The sequence below is a fragment of the Kogia breviceps genome, chromosome 2, assembly GCF_026419965.1.
Source record: "Kogia breviceps isolate mKogBre1 chromosome 2, mKogBre1 haplotype 1, whole genome shotgun sequence".
Taxonomy (NCBI): Eukaryota; Metazoa; Chordata; class Mammalia; order Artiodactyla; family Physeteridae; genus Kogia; species Kogia breviceps.
Window position 1 is genome coordinate 136130705 of NC_081311.1, and position 18331 is coordinate 136149035.

Sequence of the window (18331 nt, forward strand, 5' to 3'; positions counted from 1 at the left end):
TGGGGTATGTGAAATCTAATTTTCCACCTTCAAGCCAAAACAACCACATCTTTTGAATTTTGGATTACTTCTTCCATGTAAAGAGTTTTAAAATAAAAAATAAAATATTTTATTCCTTACTTTGTGATCTTGGAAATAATTTTTTTGGCTACTTAAAATATATATATTCATAATTTATTTAATCATCTATTCATTCAATAAGTATTGAGCATTTACTCTGCACCTAGTACTGGTCGTATCGTGTGCACACACACAAACACACACACATACACACACACAGAGCTGTGTATCTTTGTTCCAAAATCCACTATAAATTCATGGAGGATAGGTCTTAATATAAGGTTAAGAAGATAGAAGATGTTTGGGAAATACCTGTCAAATACTTTCAAATATGACCTAAAGAAAGGAAAAATATTTTAAAGTGATATCTTAAAACTTTAAAGAGATGCCATAAAAAATCCTTTGTGATAAAACTGACTTATGATTATTATATTCCATATTAATAAAAATACAGCTCAATAATGCTTTGAATATATGCAGCCAGGTGTGGGGAAGGAGGATACAAAAAAAGTTTTAATAAAAGTTTCCCATTTTCAATGAGTTTACAGTACCATTTGATGCATACAATAATTTCTCAAAAAAATTAAGATACAAGGCTAAATAATAAATCTAGGAAAAGGCATAAAATTATGTGGGGTTCAAAATGAGATCATATCTGTTTGAAGAGAAAGTAGGAATGATGCAACAGCTACCATTTTTGAGCACTCTGAGTACTGTTCTAAGCATTCTACATGTGTTAATTCATTTAACCCTCACCTAACCCTATGCTGTAAGGGCTAATAATTTTACACAGGAGGAAGCTGAGGGCTATGTCTTGAAGTATGTGTTTAGGATTTTCACTGAAGAAGGAAACCCCAAGCAAAATCATGCAGGTTGTGAGTGTATGTGGCCCAGAAGAAAACTAGGTTGGTTCAGGCACAGGAGCCCTAGCAAGCCCAGGAGAGACAGCTGGTCAGCTGGCTGGGGCCATGGTGTGAAGCCTTTATGTATGGTCCACAATTCAAATCTACGTTGGGGATCAAGGATACTTCAAAGGAGAAGTATGATTAGGATTGAACCTAGTAAAATTAATCAAACAAGTGGATTAGAGTAGATGGAAAATGGAGGCAGAGACACCAGTGGGGAATCCACGTGGAATGGTTTCAGCAAGAAGTAGAGAGGGCAAAGGCAAAGGTGATGAACAGGAGCTGTGGATTCAACAGACACTGTGAAAGGAGATGGTATATGACTTTACGATTGATAACAAACAGGGAATAAAGGAAGGGAAGACTTAAAGATACCTGGCGCTTTCAAATTTCGCTAAATGGATTATATCAGTTATGATGAACCAGTAAGTAAAACCTTACCGTATGAACCTTCAGGAAGCTACAGTATAAATTCACACACACACAAGCTACTCATTAGTATGCAATATTAGAATAAACTTAGGACAGCAAAAATCTGAAATTTTAACTCATTTCATACTAGTTAATAACATGAAACAAAATGTGTATAAAACAATCTTACCCCTTTGCTGTATTCACTATCTGAATCACTGCTAAGTTCCTCAGTATTCATAATTTCCAAATCAGATTCCCCAGGTGCAATTGGCACTGTCACTGTGAGGCTGGGATTATGAATAAATGATTGACATTCACTTTCTTCCACCAAGTATTTGTCCATGCTGTTTCCAAAACCAATGGTTTTATCTTTTTCTTTGTGAAAATTGTGATCCTTGCTCATTTCAGCAAGTGTGTGGTTAGAGATGTAGTTTTCCTTCTTAAAATTTAGATCTTCTGTTCGTCTTATCTCTTTGGAAATCTTTGGCTTTGTGGAAAATGCTTTTAGAATAAATTCATGTAAGGTTTGTTTCACATAATTTATTCCCTTCTTAATTCTAACCACTGCAGTCTGGAGGTTGTTTGCATCAGTGTCTTCTTCAATTGCTGTAAGATTGTCTGAACTAAATGAGCTCAATAATAAAGCAAGAAATAAGTTGAGGACCTATGTCAGGGTAGGGATAGGGTGTGGAGAAAAAGGGAGACAGGAAATAAAAACGAAAATAAGTGCAGTTTTCTGAAATACAGGCCAAAATCCAAACCAGCAATGAAGAGCCCTGCACTTCTTCACCCATAGATAAGAACATATGATAGGTGTAGAGGAGAAGCTAGAGTCCTCATCAGTCTCTCCATGTCTGAGCTTCTGGGAACTCTGGAGAGCAGAGGTCAGCCATACCCTTAAAGGGCTAGCATGAGGAGCAAAGAGAATGCTCCCTCACCATTACCATGATGTCATTCCTAAGTTCCTTTCTACAGCAGGAATCCCTTGTCCAAATTCCCTTTTATGGGTCTAAACAGCTCTTCTAACATTACCTTTAATTGATATTTGTTACCTGTGAGAAACAAGCAGAACAAGAAAATTGTGACTAGTGTCTATTGTGCTGAAGGTAACTTAAGCCAAGATCTGTGTTCACTTTTCCCAGGAGATAAATGTCACTTATTACAACAAAGGGAACACATAATACTTGCAAAGCTCCTGTAATAAAATATTTTGTCTGAGAATTTTGCCAACTTGCAACTTAATGAGGCTTTTTTTTTTTGGTTGCGTTGTGTGGCATGCGGGATCTTAGTTCCCTGGCCAGGGATCAAACCCACGCCCCGTGAAGTGGAAGCATGGAGTCCTAACCATTGGACTGCCAGGGAAGTCCCTTAATGAAGCTTTTGAAGCAAAGAAAAAGACCTGCCCATTGAACCCAATTCAAATGAGACAATGGCATTATGATTGGGTGGCTTCACTGCCAATCATTTTCGCCCCGGACAACTCCAGGTCAAGACAACTCCGACTTGAGGCAAAGTTCTGTTTGTGTGCAAACTATTTCTGTTTTTCGTCCTGGAGGTAAGGGTCCAGGTGAACTGAACATTGTGGAAAGAAAAAAAAAAAAAAAAGAATTCTTACAGAGGGCTAAAAATATGTAAATCATATTTTAAAAGTGTTTTATATAAAAAACAAAAAGATAATTGAAATAAACTTTCATTCAAGTCTCTTCATGGCCAAAAACATCTACCTCATATTTAAACAATCAAAATTAGACCAAACTGAGGAAAAGGGAGTCACCCCTGATTTTGGTCACACCTAAAACAATTTCTCAGAAATGTAAGTAGAAAAGCACAAGTTAAAAATGTCTGTGTGTTTAAGAGAAGAATCTGAGAGGGAGGGGAAAGAGAAAAGCTGAGAAAACAATTTGATTAATCATTAAGGAATTCTGAATTGGTTATTTTCATTTTGGTTTTTATTGTCAATGAAAAATATATTTCACTATGAAATGCATGTTTGTTTATGTGTATGTTTTAATAGGAATGTTGATGGGAAGCCAAGGGCTCATTTTACCCTTTAGTCTCCCTAATCAATGCAAATGTTAACAGATTTCTTTTTTTCCTTCAATTTTTAATTAGATTTCATTTTTCCAGCTTTACTGAGAGATAATTGTCATACAACATGTGTAAGTTTAAAGTGTACAACATGTTGATTTAATACCCTTATATATTAGGGAATACCTCCATCATGTCTCATAATTACCATTATTTTTTTGTGGTGAGAACATTTAAGTCTACTCTCTTAGCAAGCTTCAAGTTGGCATGGGGGCTGCAAGGACAAAAAAAATGAGCAACTTATTTTCAAGCCAGTGGGAAGTGAAGGTACTAACTATATGGCTATTATCACAGACAACCTCCTGGGATACCTGATGAAGAGTTTGATGCTAGGTTGACCAACTAAACCAAACCAACATGGTGGCTTTGAAAATTGAATTGAGTCATTGAAGAGCATCTTATCCCAATTATCTCCTGCCTCTAAGCTTGAAAATTCCTACCAACAGGTACGTATAAGAAAGAAGGAAACAAACAGTGAAGGCGTACAAGCTAGGAAAACACTAATGGAGAAGCAGATCACTTGTAAAAGAGATGCTACGGAGCAGTGGTGGGCAAACATTTTCTGTAAAATGGCCCGATAATAAATTATTTAGGTTTTGTAGGACAAAGAATCTCTATGGAGACTACTCAGACCTGTTTGTGTAGAGTAAGACAGCCAAAGACAATATGTAAATGAATGAGCATGTCGGTGTTTCAATAAATTTTGCTTATGGAAAATGAAATGTGAATTTCATATAATTTCCATGTGCCAAAAAATATTTTTCTTTATATTTTTTTTAACAATTTAAAAATGTAAAAAACGTTTCAGTTTTGCAGGTCCATCCAAAAACAAGCAGTGTGTGGGATTTGGCCCATGGGCCATATTGTTTGCTGATACTTGTTACAGGTGCTAGTCTTATATGTGACTTTAACAGAGCAGGACTAGTCCTTCCATTTGCCTTGTTCCATTATAACTTCATTTTTGTTAATTTAATCATTCTATTTACTAGTGTAGCTTCACATTTGAATCAACCCTTAAGAGACATGAAAACCACAGATGTAATTCATATGACATCACTATCAAAATGAAAGAATAAAATAGAAAACTTTCCATTAAAATAAATATTGTGAAAAATATAAATATAGGTTATCTGGCACAGAAATGTAGACAATATTTCATTTTCTTTTCTGTTCTTCACTGAATTACAATAGTCAATATTCCATTATAATTAACAGTTTTAGATCTAATTAATCCTATAATTATAAAAATAACTGATCATATCATCATGTAACAATTTTCTATGGAGAATTTTAAATGTATGAACATCAGATTACATACCACCAGGTTTCCAATGACCATGACCATCATGTAAACAATAAGGCACATGGCTTGACCGGCGACCTCCATGCAGTCCCACATGGTCTCTATCCACTCTCCACACAGCACTCGGAACACAATCAGGAAGGAGTGGAAGAAGTCATTCATGTGCCAGCGTGGGAGTGTGCAGTCTTCATTGATCTTACAGACACATTCTTTGTAGCTCTTACCAAAGAGCTGCATGCCGACCACGGCAAAAATGAAGACGATGATGGCCAACACCAAGGTGAGGTTACCTAGAGCCCCCACTGAGTTACCAATGATCTTGATCAGCATGTTCAGTGTTGGCCAAGATTTTGCCAACTTGAAAACTCGGAGCTAAAAGTAAACACAAAGCTTAATATTAAGTTTTATGAAAAAGTTCTCAATGTTTCCAATCTTGAATTTTGTTCCAAAATTTAGTTCTAAAACATTGTCATTATTACCTAGCTAAAATCGATTATTTCTACTTTTCATTTTCATCTACTCTCAATATTCCTGTTATTTTGTTATACTTGCCACCATATAATTACCACACAAATTTTGAAGGAACTGTAATTTTAGTTCAGGATTGTTATAGAACCTCTATCAGATATTATATCCTTTAAATTGAAAATTTATCCTTAATTCTATTTTCTGATACTTTCATAATTATTTCCATGCTGACATAGGGAGAAAGCCTAACATGTTACAGGAAAAAAGCATTAGAAAGTCTTTACTTTTTAATATTTTTGATATCAGAGAACAATTTTGAGGGTATAATCTTTAATTATCAAATCCACAAAGTAATGAACATATTATAATGGTTGAAATTCTATAAACCATAAGCTTATTGCGATATAAGTCATTGCCCTACCATTATACTAGCATGCAACTGAATATGTCTTTAAGATCCTAAAATTAAGATATCTCTGTGATTTTGAGCTCTAAGTGCATGTTACTGAATGGGCTTTATTTTACTAGATATTGAGACCTAATCCTGTCTTTCCAAATGTTTTAAATAATAATAATGGAAAACCAAAGAAACACCCCTTTATATATAGAACATAATGGTAAGGTTGGTCTATATTTACCAGTCTGAATGATCGTAGAACTGACAATCCTTCCACATCTGCTAGAAAAAGCTCCACTAAGCTTAAAGTCACAATAATACTGTCAAAAATATTCCATCCTACTTGGAAGTACTCATATGGATCCATGGCAATTAGTTTTAAAACCATTTCAGCTGCAAAGATGCCAGTAAAGACCTACATGAAAAATATAATATTTTTCTAGTATTATTAGAAGGTATGGAATCAAGCTAACGATAATAATGACTATATGTTTAGCATTTACTGTGTTTCAGACAATGTGCTAGATACTTTATAAACATATTATTATTTCATTTAATCCTACAAACCAAGTATCACTAGTCCTATAGCTCTAATACAAGCAACCAAGGGTTATGAAGCTCTAACTCACCTATCAGCTCTCATCACTTTTAGATAGCATCATAGAAAAGCATACTAAAATTTCAGATAAATAAAACGTTTGAAAATTAACACAGGCAATCTTTGCAAAACAAGTTTTGTGGGTCAACAAGTTATTCTGGAAGATAATATAAAAGAAACAGACATACAAAAATTTTGAGCCAGTCTTTTTTTCTGGTCTGACTACTCTTAGGGTAATAAGGAACAAGTTGACTCATTCTTTAAAGATTTATCAGTAAGGAAAAAGTATTTAATTGATACAGTAGCAGCTAAAGTAAGACTTCCAAAGCTTTGACACAAAAGTGCATCACAAAACATCATTAATTCATGACATGGCGTCAAAGGACTCATTTAAAAACGCAACAGTGAAAGACTTATGAATCATTCGGGTACGATGTGATTCAAAGAAACTGAGCAAAGAAGGTTCAAAGGGAAATAGTTAGCTCTATAACTGGGTGAGTCATTTTTAAAACAATGCAGCATCAAGAAGACTAGCAAGGAGCACCCAGACTTGGGATTGTAGTTATGGACAAGAAACATGGTGAGTCTTTTTTGGATTCAAAGTGATACAGTCAACTCAGTAAGAAGGTACTGATTTTCATGATCTGTACCTCTACCAACAATTAGAAACTAGATGGTCCTGCCTTTTTCCAGTGAGGAATAGAAAGAAAGAAAAATGCTAACTTAGAGCACATAAGTTTTAAACATCCTGACTGGGAATATTCATAAGAAATTTTGGAGAGACGATCAACTCAGAAACACTCTTTGACTTCAAAGATCAATTGGTTTGAGACCACGGCAAAAGTAAAATTATCTTATACAGACATTTGTGAAGACATCCAGAGTTTTTCATGATTTATGAAGAGTCATAAGTTGGGACCTTTTGGCTGTGAAATAGTACTTCTGCCTGGTTCATGCAGATTGTTGGAAACTAGCACTTTCTATTTGCCATAAGGCATTAATTTACTTGAGTGTGATCAACACTGCAAATTAAAGAGCATCAACTTTCCTACTAGAATCCTTCTAGTCTGCCCTTATGTCTTCTGTGTCCAGTTTAATCATTCTGGTTTCTAAATATTCTTGTTCTTAAGGCTTGTTTCTGCTGATTCATTGAAAACATGATGGTGATGATGACAATAGGTTTGATTTGTTGAGTACTTACTATATTCCAGGATGATAAGTAGAAAGTGTTTATTCCTCTCAATAATATGATATATAAAATATTATCATTGTATTAAAGAATTATTATTTTATAAAGTATTATAATTACATAAATGAGAAAATTAAAGATTATAGATATTAAAACATTTTCCCAAGGTCATATAACCAGTAAGAGGCAAAACCAGGATTCAAACTCAGGACTTTGGGCCTCCAAAGGTCTAGATTCTTTACCTATTATGTCAAAACAAAGTATCCATAGCTTTTCTGAAAACATGTAGGGTATGTACTCACAAGGAAGCTGCAGTGTAACTATAAAATGGGTAAGGAAGTATCAAATTTTCAAAGTGTTGCTGCTAAGAGACATGCCAGCAGAAAAACAGTACACACTATCAACTCCCAAGATGTGACTCGTTATGGAAACAGTATTGTTATTTATAGGCCTCAATATTACTGCAAAATTATTTAAAAATAGTAACTATCACTAGAAACTTGACTGTACAATGATTCATATTGTGAATTCTGGAGATGCCTAATTATCTAGCTAAATATCCATCTGACTTCAAAAAAAGAAATGACAATCATGACAAACAAAGAGAGCAGCTCTGGGAACATAACCCACATTAAGAGACTTACCAAATTTCCCACAGTGAGCACATTTTTGAATTCATCAGTCATTGGGTGATGTTCCATAGCCATGAACAGTGTGTTTAAAACTATGCAAATGGTAATAGCAAGATCTACAAAAGGATCCATTACAATAAAATAGATAAGTTGTTTGAATTTTATCCAATATGGAGAGCAATTCCAGATCAAGAATGTGTGTGCAAATCTGTACCACCAGGGTGGACATTTTTGTCTGGACTCCTCGAGTTCTGGGAGAAAAAACAACAGGGAACACCAAGTCAATCATTTGCGTATTGTATACTTTTTATTCCTCACCAGATACAAATCAGCAGTATACTTTAACACTGAAACAAGTCTTCTGTTTAGACTTTGCAAATTTAACAGTACTGTTTCTATGAAAGCATAGCATGTTACATAAAAATCTTATATCACACGTTCATTTACTAGATCAACCATAAGGAGAAGGCAGTGAAATTAATGAATGAGAACAGATATGGATATCTCTGAGAGAAACATATACTTAACATATGACAGTAAACAAGAGAATTGATGTCTTCTTAATGGAGATATGTATATTTTTAAGATAAATGTGTGTATACCAGTATACATACTTTCCCCTGTGTCCTTAACCCATTACAACAATAACACACCTCTACTCTCTCCAGGAAAAGCTCTTGTTAGTTCACAGGTGAAAACAATCCCAGAACCAAGAGACTGGAAATAATTTATAGAGTGACTCATGCAATAGGCACTAAACATCATTAGCCCATTTAGTTCTCATCATAAATTTAGGAGGTGGGTGAAAACTTTGTCTGGGCCCATCATGGGTATGTCAGGGGATGAGGTGGTAGCCCGTGGAGAAGGCAAGACCTGGGGCACATTGTGGGGAGACAAGGTGGGAGCCAACACATTTTTTAAATTGCCACCCTTTGACCGACCACTACTATTCACATAATATTCTCTGAACTGCTTTCTCTAATTCCTTTGGAGCACAATCTTAACAGATGTCATGTCACATATTACTATTTTACAATTTTATAGAAGGTGCTCAGAGGCAGCAATTTATAAATACCTGGAAGTTTGTATTATTTTCTCACATTTTAGAAAGAAGATCAATTCCAAGAGGCTAGGTAAAGTTTCGAAGAATACATAGTGAGAGAACCACACAGGCCTGTGTTAACCTCCCTTTCTTCATTTAGTACCATAAAGCTATCTATCTTTGAAAGGCATATTGCCCAAAGCCTGTCTTTAATCACAAATAACTTTATCCACTTTTTAAGCACATAAAGACAATTCCTTTAGTATCCATTGGTTAGCCTTACCATTGTTTATAACCATTTTATATTCTTTGAATTCTTTCTAAGAACTTGCTATATCTATTTAAGGCTGACTAGGACTTACCTGAATTTTGTTAAAAATCTGTATGGTAAAGAGAATATTATTCCGTACCTTCTACAGTGTTTGTTAATATGCTTGCCCTACTCATTGCCCTTTGTCTGAGATTGGGATCATTCAACATATCCTCAGAAAGGAGGTAAGAACTGGAACGTCTTTTCTTGTGTATTTGATTGTTTGTTCCCTGAAAAAAAAGATTAATTACAGTTTTAAGAATGGAATTCTAATAAATTGTAGGTAGAAAATAAAATCTTGCTCACATAGTTGTAGTGAGTAATTAAAAGTAGAGTCTAGATTGTTGATTTGAATCATGGCTCTGCTACTTGCAGGCTGTGTATCATAGGAGAGTTACTTAACCTCTCTGTCTCCATTTCATTATTGGTAAAATGGGGATAATTATAGCACTTGCCTTATAGTCTTGCTATGAGTATTAAATGAATTAGTACTTAGGAAATAAAAAATAAAATGAGCTGCTTTCATTGTTAAATTCACTATCATTGTCTATCTTTCAAGGTTTTCAATTTATTCAGATAGTTTTACTATGTAAGAATCCTACGTGTAAACAGCTAAACAATTGTTGTAAGTGGCGTGTGCGTAAAAGGGTAGAACCTAGATTTCTAGGTTAAGTTAAATTTCTGTAATTATTCTTTGTTAAGGTTCAGCAATAACAGAGGCAACTGTAATGATTGTTTCTCACTGCCAAGGAAGATCTCATGAACTGCTCTGAGGCTATGACGTTAAATGGCTCAGTTGGAAAAGGACAATTAAGACTGATGGAAACTGTAGCAAAATGGAGAATATAAGCTCCATCTAAAAGAGGTGAGCACTCTCCAGCTCTAAAGGATTGCTGCTATGCAGGAATATGAGCTCAGTCTTACCAGGTATTATACCCATTTTTATGTGAAGATGTCTTATTTCTAAATCTTAGCAACTAATTCAAAGTTAAAACACTATGCCAGTTCAGTGCAGGCCAACAATACACACACACACACACATGCTCACACACATATATATACATACAAACAACTATACAAGTCTACATTTATCATCTAGTTGTGTGTGGTATGTATGTACGTGTGTATACACACAAACACACACACCATTCTACATATATATAGATATACAGATCTAGAGTTGTAAAGTTGTACAGTTGTTCAGATATAGTTATATTTGTGTATATATTAAAACATTGACAAACAGGCAAAAGTATGTGTATGTGTGTATGTATGCATGTATGTGTATGTGCAAAGACACACACACATATCTGCAGGTGGCTTTATATAGAAATCTTTCTATAACCATGTTTTCTCTGATATACTCTCTAATTTACTGACTTTCCAGAAGTAGAGATTTCTTTTTCCCCCAGTCAAACAATCAGCAGTGTTGATTAAATAATTTGTCCTCCATGTAGACAAGTCTCAGGTGTCAAGTTTATATTATTTCTCATGCAATTTTTTCATCTAAACTGCACATTATTCCACACTATTATGTTTTGCATTTCTATTGAATCTTAAAGTATCCACTAATTCCTCAAGTTTTGTAGTTTTAGTTTCAGGATTTAGAGTGCTACTGATTTTTCTGTGGGTAAAAATAAAGTATTAAATGAAACATTTCATTTAAAAATAGGAAATAATCTCCAAATCTGATACACATTATATAATCTTTTACAGGTAATACACATTGTTGAAAAGCAAAACACAACAAGTATCTGATTCTACGGAAATTTAACATGCTCGTTTGATAAGGAAAAATACCTTGACAGAGGGCTGAAGCTGTATCGTGCAAACACAGAGGTCACAGGTGACCTAAAAGCACATGCATTCTTTCAAACCAAACGAAAATATGTGTGTGGCCATGGCTTTGATGGAACTTTATTTTCACTTGAAATACTACATTGTCTGCAACTATGAATTTATGAATAGGTAGCCCAAGTTCGAAGTCAAAGCCTTGCTGATACTGAGTAATGCAGTGTAACACAGTGAGAGGCCTTAAGAGGTTACCTAGATACTCCATAAACCAGAAAGACTTTCAAGCCTAATCACACCCTTTTCTCAAACCACTCAATGACCCCTAAACTCTTGAAATTGTTGTTTTGGAAAGGTGTTTTGTTTTTGTCTTTATATATATATATGTTTGCATTTCTGTATGTGTTTTGGATATTATGTTGTTATTCATAGATTCCAGATAAGAGTTTTGTTGTTTCTTAATGAAAACAGTAAGTTTCATTTATGTATGGGAAAAAAGTTTTTCTAAATTATTTCCAAGAAGCCTACCACACATTGGAGAGAAAGTATGGTGGTTAAAAGCACAAGCTTTGAAATAGAGGGTCTCTGTTTGAACTTTAGGACTACCATTTATTAGCTGAGTGACCTTGCACAAACTGCTTTATTTCCCCGTGCCTCAGTTTCCCCATTTGTAAAACAGGGATAATAATATATCACCTCATAGTGCTGCTGTAAATACTAATGTCTGCTATTATTATTACTATTATTAATTATTAACAACTCAAATAAGATCCTTGCAATAATGTATATATTAAGTAGTGACTTGAAAAAATAGCAGTAGGTGACAAATAATCCAAACTTCCTTAGAGACATGGGACCTATTATCAACTCATAAGATCAGCAATATCAATGCATTTTTGTGCTGATATATAGATCTTTTATAAATTGTTTTCTAAGGGGATGATTCATAATCAAGTACACTAACAGTAGATAAGTACATTTTTTCAAAAATGGGGTTTTAAATATCTTGGAATTAGATACCTACAACAATAGTATGAGGAGTACGTTAATCAGTTAAAGGTGTGTTTCTAACTTAAAGAGTATTGCAAGATGCAGAGGCATTCACAGGACCGGAGAGAGGGCCCCTCCAGCAGAGAGACTAATGGATGCAAGAGTAACGGCTGAGCCATGCCTGAGCTATTTAAAATGTCCTTACACTGTCATCAGAAGTTGCCTTATCTATTATCACCTCTGGCAGAAGCTGTCCATTGGGGAGCATGAGGGCTGAGGGTCCATCCACCAAGGAGACCACACCATTGCAGTCCACGGCGCAGTGCATCTTCCTGCTCACCGGCAGCACTGGGGGGGACCTACTGGCTTGGCTGATATTACTGCTGCGCCGCTCCCGAGGTCTGTGGGGCACGAACAGTGAGCCCCTCCTGCTCTCGTTGTCTCCGAAGATGCTACGCTCATCGTCAGCAAATTCGGTCTCAGATCCAATATCTCTTCCTCGACCTTTGAAACTAAAAAGACTTGTTCTGCTGCTTCGCCTTGCAGAAAACGAGGAGCCATGAATGCTGAGTGGTGACTGCAGAAAAAATAAAGAGATGACACGTATCTGCTGAAGCACCCCAAAACAGAAGTTCACTTCCCATAACTTCCACTGAGACCACTGGCCTGAGGGTAGGTGGCTCTGTACAGGTTTAAAAGAAACATATTTAAAAACAAAGAAATTCAGCGAAAAGACAAATTCTTCCAAATAAGGAATGACAAGACTGGAAAAGGTCATCCTTTCGGGACCAGGTACATTATTTGTTACTGTACTGCTCTCTACAGTTCTGGCCTAGAGAGATCACTCCATTCATTCTGTACCATTCATGTTGCTATACAGAACATATCACTTAAAGAAAGAATTTGGTATTGATGCCCGTTATTGAGCTTTTCATATATCAACCCATACATTCCATAAGTATTGAAACTTTCTTGAGGCCCAAGACCATGCTGTATGTATCTTTGCGTTCCATTGCTTGCAACTCTATCCTGCATGTTGAGGGCTTGGCTAAGGTGTGTTAAGAAAGACCTTTTGGGACTTCCCTGGTGGTCCTGTGGTTAAGAATCCTCCTTTCGGGCTTCCCTGGTGGCGCAGTGATTGAGAATCCGCCTGCTGATGCAGGGGACATGGGTTCGTGCCCCGGTCCGGGAGGATCCCACATGCAGTGGAGCGGCTGGGCCCGTGAGCCATGGCCACTGAGCCTGCGCGTCCGGAGCCTGTGCTCTGCAACCGGAGAGGTCACAACAGTGAGAGGCTCGCGTACCACAAAAAAAAAAAAAAAAAAAAGAATCCTCCTTTCAATGCAGGGGATGTGAGTTCGATCCCTGGTCAGGGAGCTAGATCCCACATGCATGCCGCAACTAAGAGTTCACATGCCACAACTACAGAGCCGGCGAGCCGCAACTAAGACCCAGCACAACCAAATAAATAAATAAATAATTTTTTAAAAAGACCTTTGAATTGAATACTAGTGGGTTTACAAAGTCATAAAATATTAGAACTTGGAAAAGAAGGTGCCCAGTACAAAAGAGGGGAAGAAAGTCCCATTTATATGACTCATGTCCAAGATAAACCATGTGTATAAACCAAACTCCATATTCTTCGGAAGTATCTAATTGAATAAACATTAGTGCTTGCTACGTACAGGACAAGGTGGTAGGCATAGTGAATAATGGAAAATGGGTATGACAGGATCGTTACCTTAAAACTAGCTTGGACTGCTCCTGTCATATTTCTTTTTATTGATAGCACATGTATTCAAGTTCTGTCTCCCCAACCAGATTATGAAATCTTTGAAGACAGGGACTTTTATTTTTGTATACATCTGGAAGGGTCTTACAGACTTAAGTAGTAGAAGATAGAAATTTTAAATGATGACGTAGATAAAAAGGACAGGAATTCTGAGTGGGTAACTGAAGAGCAGATTGGGAAGAGTCCAGAGGACAGAGGAATCTTTGTGGATGGGTGGCACCTAAGCTAATGGGTAAAGAATGGGTGGTCCTATGTCAGGAGGAAAACAAGGAAGAAAATCACCCCACTTAGAGGAAACCATGTGTAACAAGTAATAAAGAAATGAAAATATAGAGTAAACAATCATGGGGGACTGAGGGTACATGAAGGTTGAGAAAGGTAGGACTGAGGTAAAGCCAGTCCATGGCATTGACAAGATGTGGGTCTTGTTCTGTAGTCAATGGCTACAACAACAACTCACTCCTCTCCTGAGGTCCCTTCCCTCAGATAGAACACTTTGCTCTATGATGCCACCTCTGGTGATATGCATGTGACGGTGTCAGTGGTACCTGGTTAGGGGTAGACAATCTCTTTTCACATGCTCGCCTATGACCTTCAACACCAAGATGGAAACTTTTTCTCCTGATGCTCTCCTCGGATTCCGAATTGGACAATTTCTCATCATCTCCCTTTTCTTCCCCAATGGAGAGTTTCTTTTCATTCTTTTTCTTTCTTCTGTTTCTTCTTTCTTTAGCACTTTTAGAGCTCAATTTGGATGTTTCGGAAGAACTCTCGGAGAGGCCCATTATCCGGCTTCTCTCAATGCTTGTATATTCAGCTGCTGCCATTGCTATTGCCTGTTGCACCAAGAGGTCACACACACAGTGAGTCATTTCCAAAGTCTGGGAAACCCTATTATGGGGCACCTGTTTACTACAAATTCAATTACACTGTTCACGTAATCACGTCCCTTGTAAGGGAAGTAATGTCGTTTTCCTTGCATTCTGAATAGAGAGCTTACAAAATTATGTTTATTGCTTTTCTTGCATTGTAATAAAGCCATACAGTGCCTTGGAATTAAACTATTACATACTATTACTATATAGTAAAGCAATTTAAGTAGTATATGTGGAATTTTAAATTGTATATGTAAAAGTTTCAATTTTAGGTAATTCTGGGTCATAAAACACATAAACCATATGATAATTCATTTGTATATCTTGTTCGGGTAATTAACTCAATATTGTCAATAAGTTCAGGTACAGCTATACTTTAATGAAGAATGAATTATTTGCAAATAAAATAATTACAGAACAATATCTCAAGAAAATGAAAGAGCCTTTTAGGGGTTCTCTAGGAAATTCCTGGGATAGTCTAGTGCTACCCCTTTTATAAAAATTAAATTTTTATTATTAAAATAAAACAATCCTTGTAAAAATTTGGAAAATGAAGATATTATAAATAAAAAACAAAAATCAGTCAAAAACCTACATCCCAGCAATAATTGGTGTTAACATTTCTTCCACTATTTATATATATAATTTTTAAATTGTTTGTATCCTATATTCTATTTTGTATTCTACAACTTAATATATTGTTATATTAACACCTTTTCCTGTCATAATTTTCTTAAAACACATCATTTTATGGCCGAATAATACTCCACAACACAAACATATCATAGTCCTCTTAGCCATGTTCTAATTTTTGGAAATTTAAATGCTTTCTGATTTTTAATATTACTAAAATACTGCCCTGAACATCTTTCTGCTTCAAAGTTTCTCTGCATCACAGATTACTACCCTCCCCCAAATAGGTTAGATTGCTAGAAGAGATTTGCTAGGTCAAACCATGAAACACGTGTGGAATAGTTGAAATTTTGCTTCTCTTAGTACCAAGCCTCCTCAAACTTTTCCACTGAAGTACCCCTTTGGAGGGAGGAGTAAGGAGAAATCCTCAAGAATTTGTGACTTAACCTGAAGTGGCCACAGTCATAAGTATGATTTTCTTAACATCTCACACGTTATCTTAAAATCCTTGCAACACTAACCAAAACTGATGAACATTTTGCTTTCTACCCCACAGAGTATCTAACTTTAACATCAAATAATTTTCCCTAAACATTTGTGTACAATTGTTACTCTGGGGAAATACATCATATACTTTCTGGGACTTTGCATAATGCCATACACACAGAGGAGCTGTGGGTTAACAGGTTTAGGAGGAAGAGTTTAGAACATTCTCTGTGCTGGAGTGAGCTGATTACGAGGGAAGATGGAATGGGGCAGATGTCAGTTCTAACTCAATCCAGAATTGCTTCCTTTGACCACACCAGAATGAAAATTCAGTTTTCATTTATAAAAATGAAAGGAAACCAGGAAGGAAAATCTCCCCGGGGAAGGCTGAGCATAGGCCACGGGGCTTCTGCTGTTTCCGCTGCTTTTCTACTTCTAGGAAGAATTTTAAATCATTTTAAATTTTAAATTTTAAATAACAATACCTCAGCTTCCTCTTGCTCTTTTTTAAGTCGATCTAACATCTGTTGAAATTCTAACTCTTTCTGCCTAGCTTCTTCGATGTTTGCCTGGTTCTGTTCTTCATAGGCCATGGCAACCACAGCCAGGATCAAGTTTATTAGATAAAAGGATCCCAGGAAAATCACCACAACAAAGAAGATCATGTAGGTTTTCCCAGCAGCACGCAGTGTCTAGGGAAAAATGGAAATTATTATTTTAATAACACAAATGGTTTTTTTGGTAAATCATTTCAACTTGAATGGCATATTAGGTATGTAAATTGTACAGTTCTGTATACTCTCATGTTATCAAAAATATAAAGGAATAAAATTGTATCTTCATCGAAAACAATCAGTATTAAAAAATACACACTTTTTCAGTACAAAAGATATAGCAATTAATTAAGCTTGTACCGAAATTAAGTATGATTCTTGACTATTAGTAAGCATAATAATAACCCTGGATTTTCTCTCCCCTAATCTGAAAATTATTCAAAAACTATCTGTTTTACTCATTTTCAAATTATAGGACTAGATAATTTCCATAGTATCATTTACTGATAAAATTATATCTTTAAGAAGTATTAATGATTATGTTAACACAAGGTAGATAGACTTATTATATGAATTTATGCATTCATCTTTTATGTATTTTTAATTAAAATTTATTTAAAAATTTTAAATGTAATACATGGTAAAAATGGTACAAACAGATATTAAATGAAAAATAAGTCTCCTTATTCTATCTCTGATGCATGGTAACTCAATTGTCTTTTCTATCAGTTACGGTTGTTACTGATTTCCTCTTTTGGATAAATTCTTTGTAGTGGAATTCTTAGGTCAACAGGTATATTCATTTTAATTTTCATAGAAATTGCCATGATATCTTCTCCAGTGGCTCCCAGAAATGTGTGAGAAAATCCACCTCCCCACATCTAGTCAGACAGTATCTCTCTGATCAACTTTTTGATTTTGGTCATTCCAACAGGTGAAAAGTTATATGTCACTCCAGTTTTCATTTGCAGTAAAGGTGAGTATCTTTTTGAGTACTTTTGTATTTCTTTTTTTTCCCATGAAGTAAGATTTTTATATAATTTCTACATTCACTTATAATATTCTCAGAAATTAAATAGACATAAAACAAGCCAAAAGAATCTTTAGCAATCTGAGAAGTGATTCATTATTTTTTATAATATAGAATAATCATTTTTGGTCTCCTTCCTCTTGGGGTTGGGTACTGATAACATTTAGGTGAAAAGATAGAGCCACAATCCCAAGAGGATCACATGTAAGTTAGAGAGGAGATGGTCACATGAATGAAGAATTCCAGTACAAGAGATGGATGCTATGAACTGAAGAACAGTCAAAGGGCATAGAGGTGTAGAAGAAGGAACAAGTGAGCTGAGAGAGAAAAACTCAGAGACATGAACTGAGTCTTCCATTCTCCTATTAGTTTGCTCAGGCTGCCATAACAAAATGCTATAAATTGGGTAACTTAAACAACAGAAATTTATTTTCTCAGTCCTAGAGGATTGAAATCCAAGATCAAAGTATTGGCAGGTTTGGTTTCTCCTGTGGTCTCTCCCCTTGGCTTGCAGATGGCTACGCTCTCACTGAGTCCTCACAAGGTATTTTCTCTGTGTGTTTGTGTATCTCTACTCATGTCCTAATGTTTCCTTCTTATAAGGACATCAGATTGGTTTATGACCCACTCTAATGGCCTCACTATAACTTAGTTACCTCTTTAAAGGCCCTAACTCTAAATATAGTCATTCTAAGGTACTGGGAGTTAGGACTTCAACATATGAATTTGGGGGAGATACTATTCAGTCCAGAGCAACTGTACATGGGAGTGCAC

At 35.7% G+C, this 18331-nt stretch overlaps 1 protein-coding gene and 1 long non-coding RNA gene across 2 annotated transcripts in view; one reads left to right on the forward strand and one right to left on the reverse strand.

Moving 5' to 3' along the window:
• LOC136793597 (uncharacterized) overlaps nucleotides 1–18331 on the forward strand; it is a 94249-nt gene that overhangs the window by 74026 nt on the left and 1892 nt on the right. Inside the window, exons 4-11 of the long non-coding RNA XR_010839126.1 lie at nucleotides 3762–3913; nucleotides 4891–5050; nucleotides 9516–9591; nucleotides 10109–10271; nucleotides 12734–12979; nucleotides 14713–14842; nucleotides 17462–17503; nucleotides 17996–18101. This is a non-coding gene — a long non-coding RNA (uncharacterized lncRNA). The remainder of the gene's footprint in view (nucleotides 1–3761; nucleotides 3914–4890; nucleotides 5051–9515; nucleotides 9592–10108; nucleotides 10272–12733; nucleotides 12980–14712; nucleotides 14843–17461; nucleotides 17504–17995; nucleotides 18102–18331) is intronic.
• SCN9A (sodium voltage-gated channel alpha subunit 9) overlaps nucleotides 1–18331 on the reverse strand; it is a 147464-nt gene that overhangs the window by 54272 nt on the left and 74861 nt on the right. Inside the window, exons 10-17 of the mRNA XM_059052237.2 lie at nucleotides 16459–16665; nucleotides 14528–14815; nucleotides 12393–12764; nucleotides 9507–9636; nucleotides 8067–8305; nucleotides 5877–6050; nucleotides 4786–5142; nucleotides 1567–2043 (exon numbers count right to left, since the gene is read on the reverse strand). Coding sequence (XP_058908220.1) covers nucleotides 1567–2043; nucleotides 4786–5142; nucleotides 5877–6050; nucleotides 8067–8305; nucleotides 9507–9636; nucleotides 12393–12764; nucleotides 14528–14815; nucleotides 16459–16665 — 2244 coding nt within the window. The remainder of the gene's footprint in view (nucleotides 1–1566; nucleotides 2044–4785; nucleotides 5143–5876; nucleotides 6051–8066; nucleotides 8306–9506; nucleotides 9637–12392; nucleotides 12765–14527; nucleotides 14816–16458; nucleotides 16666–18331) is intronic.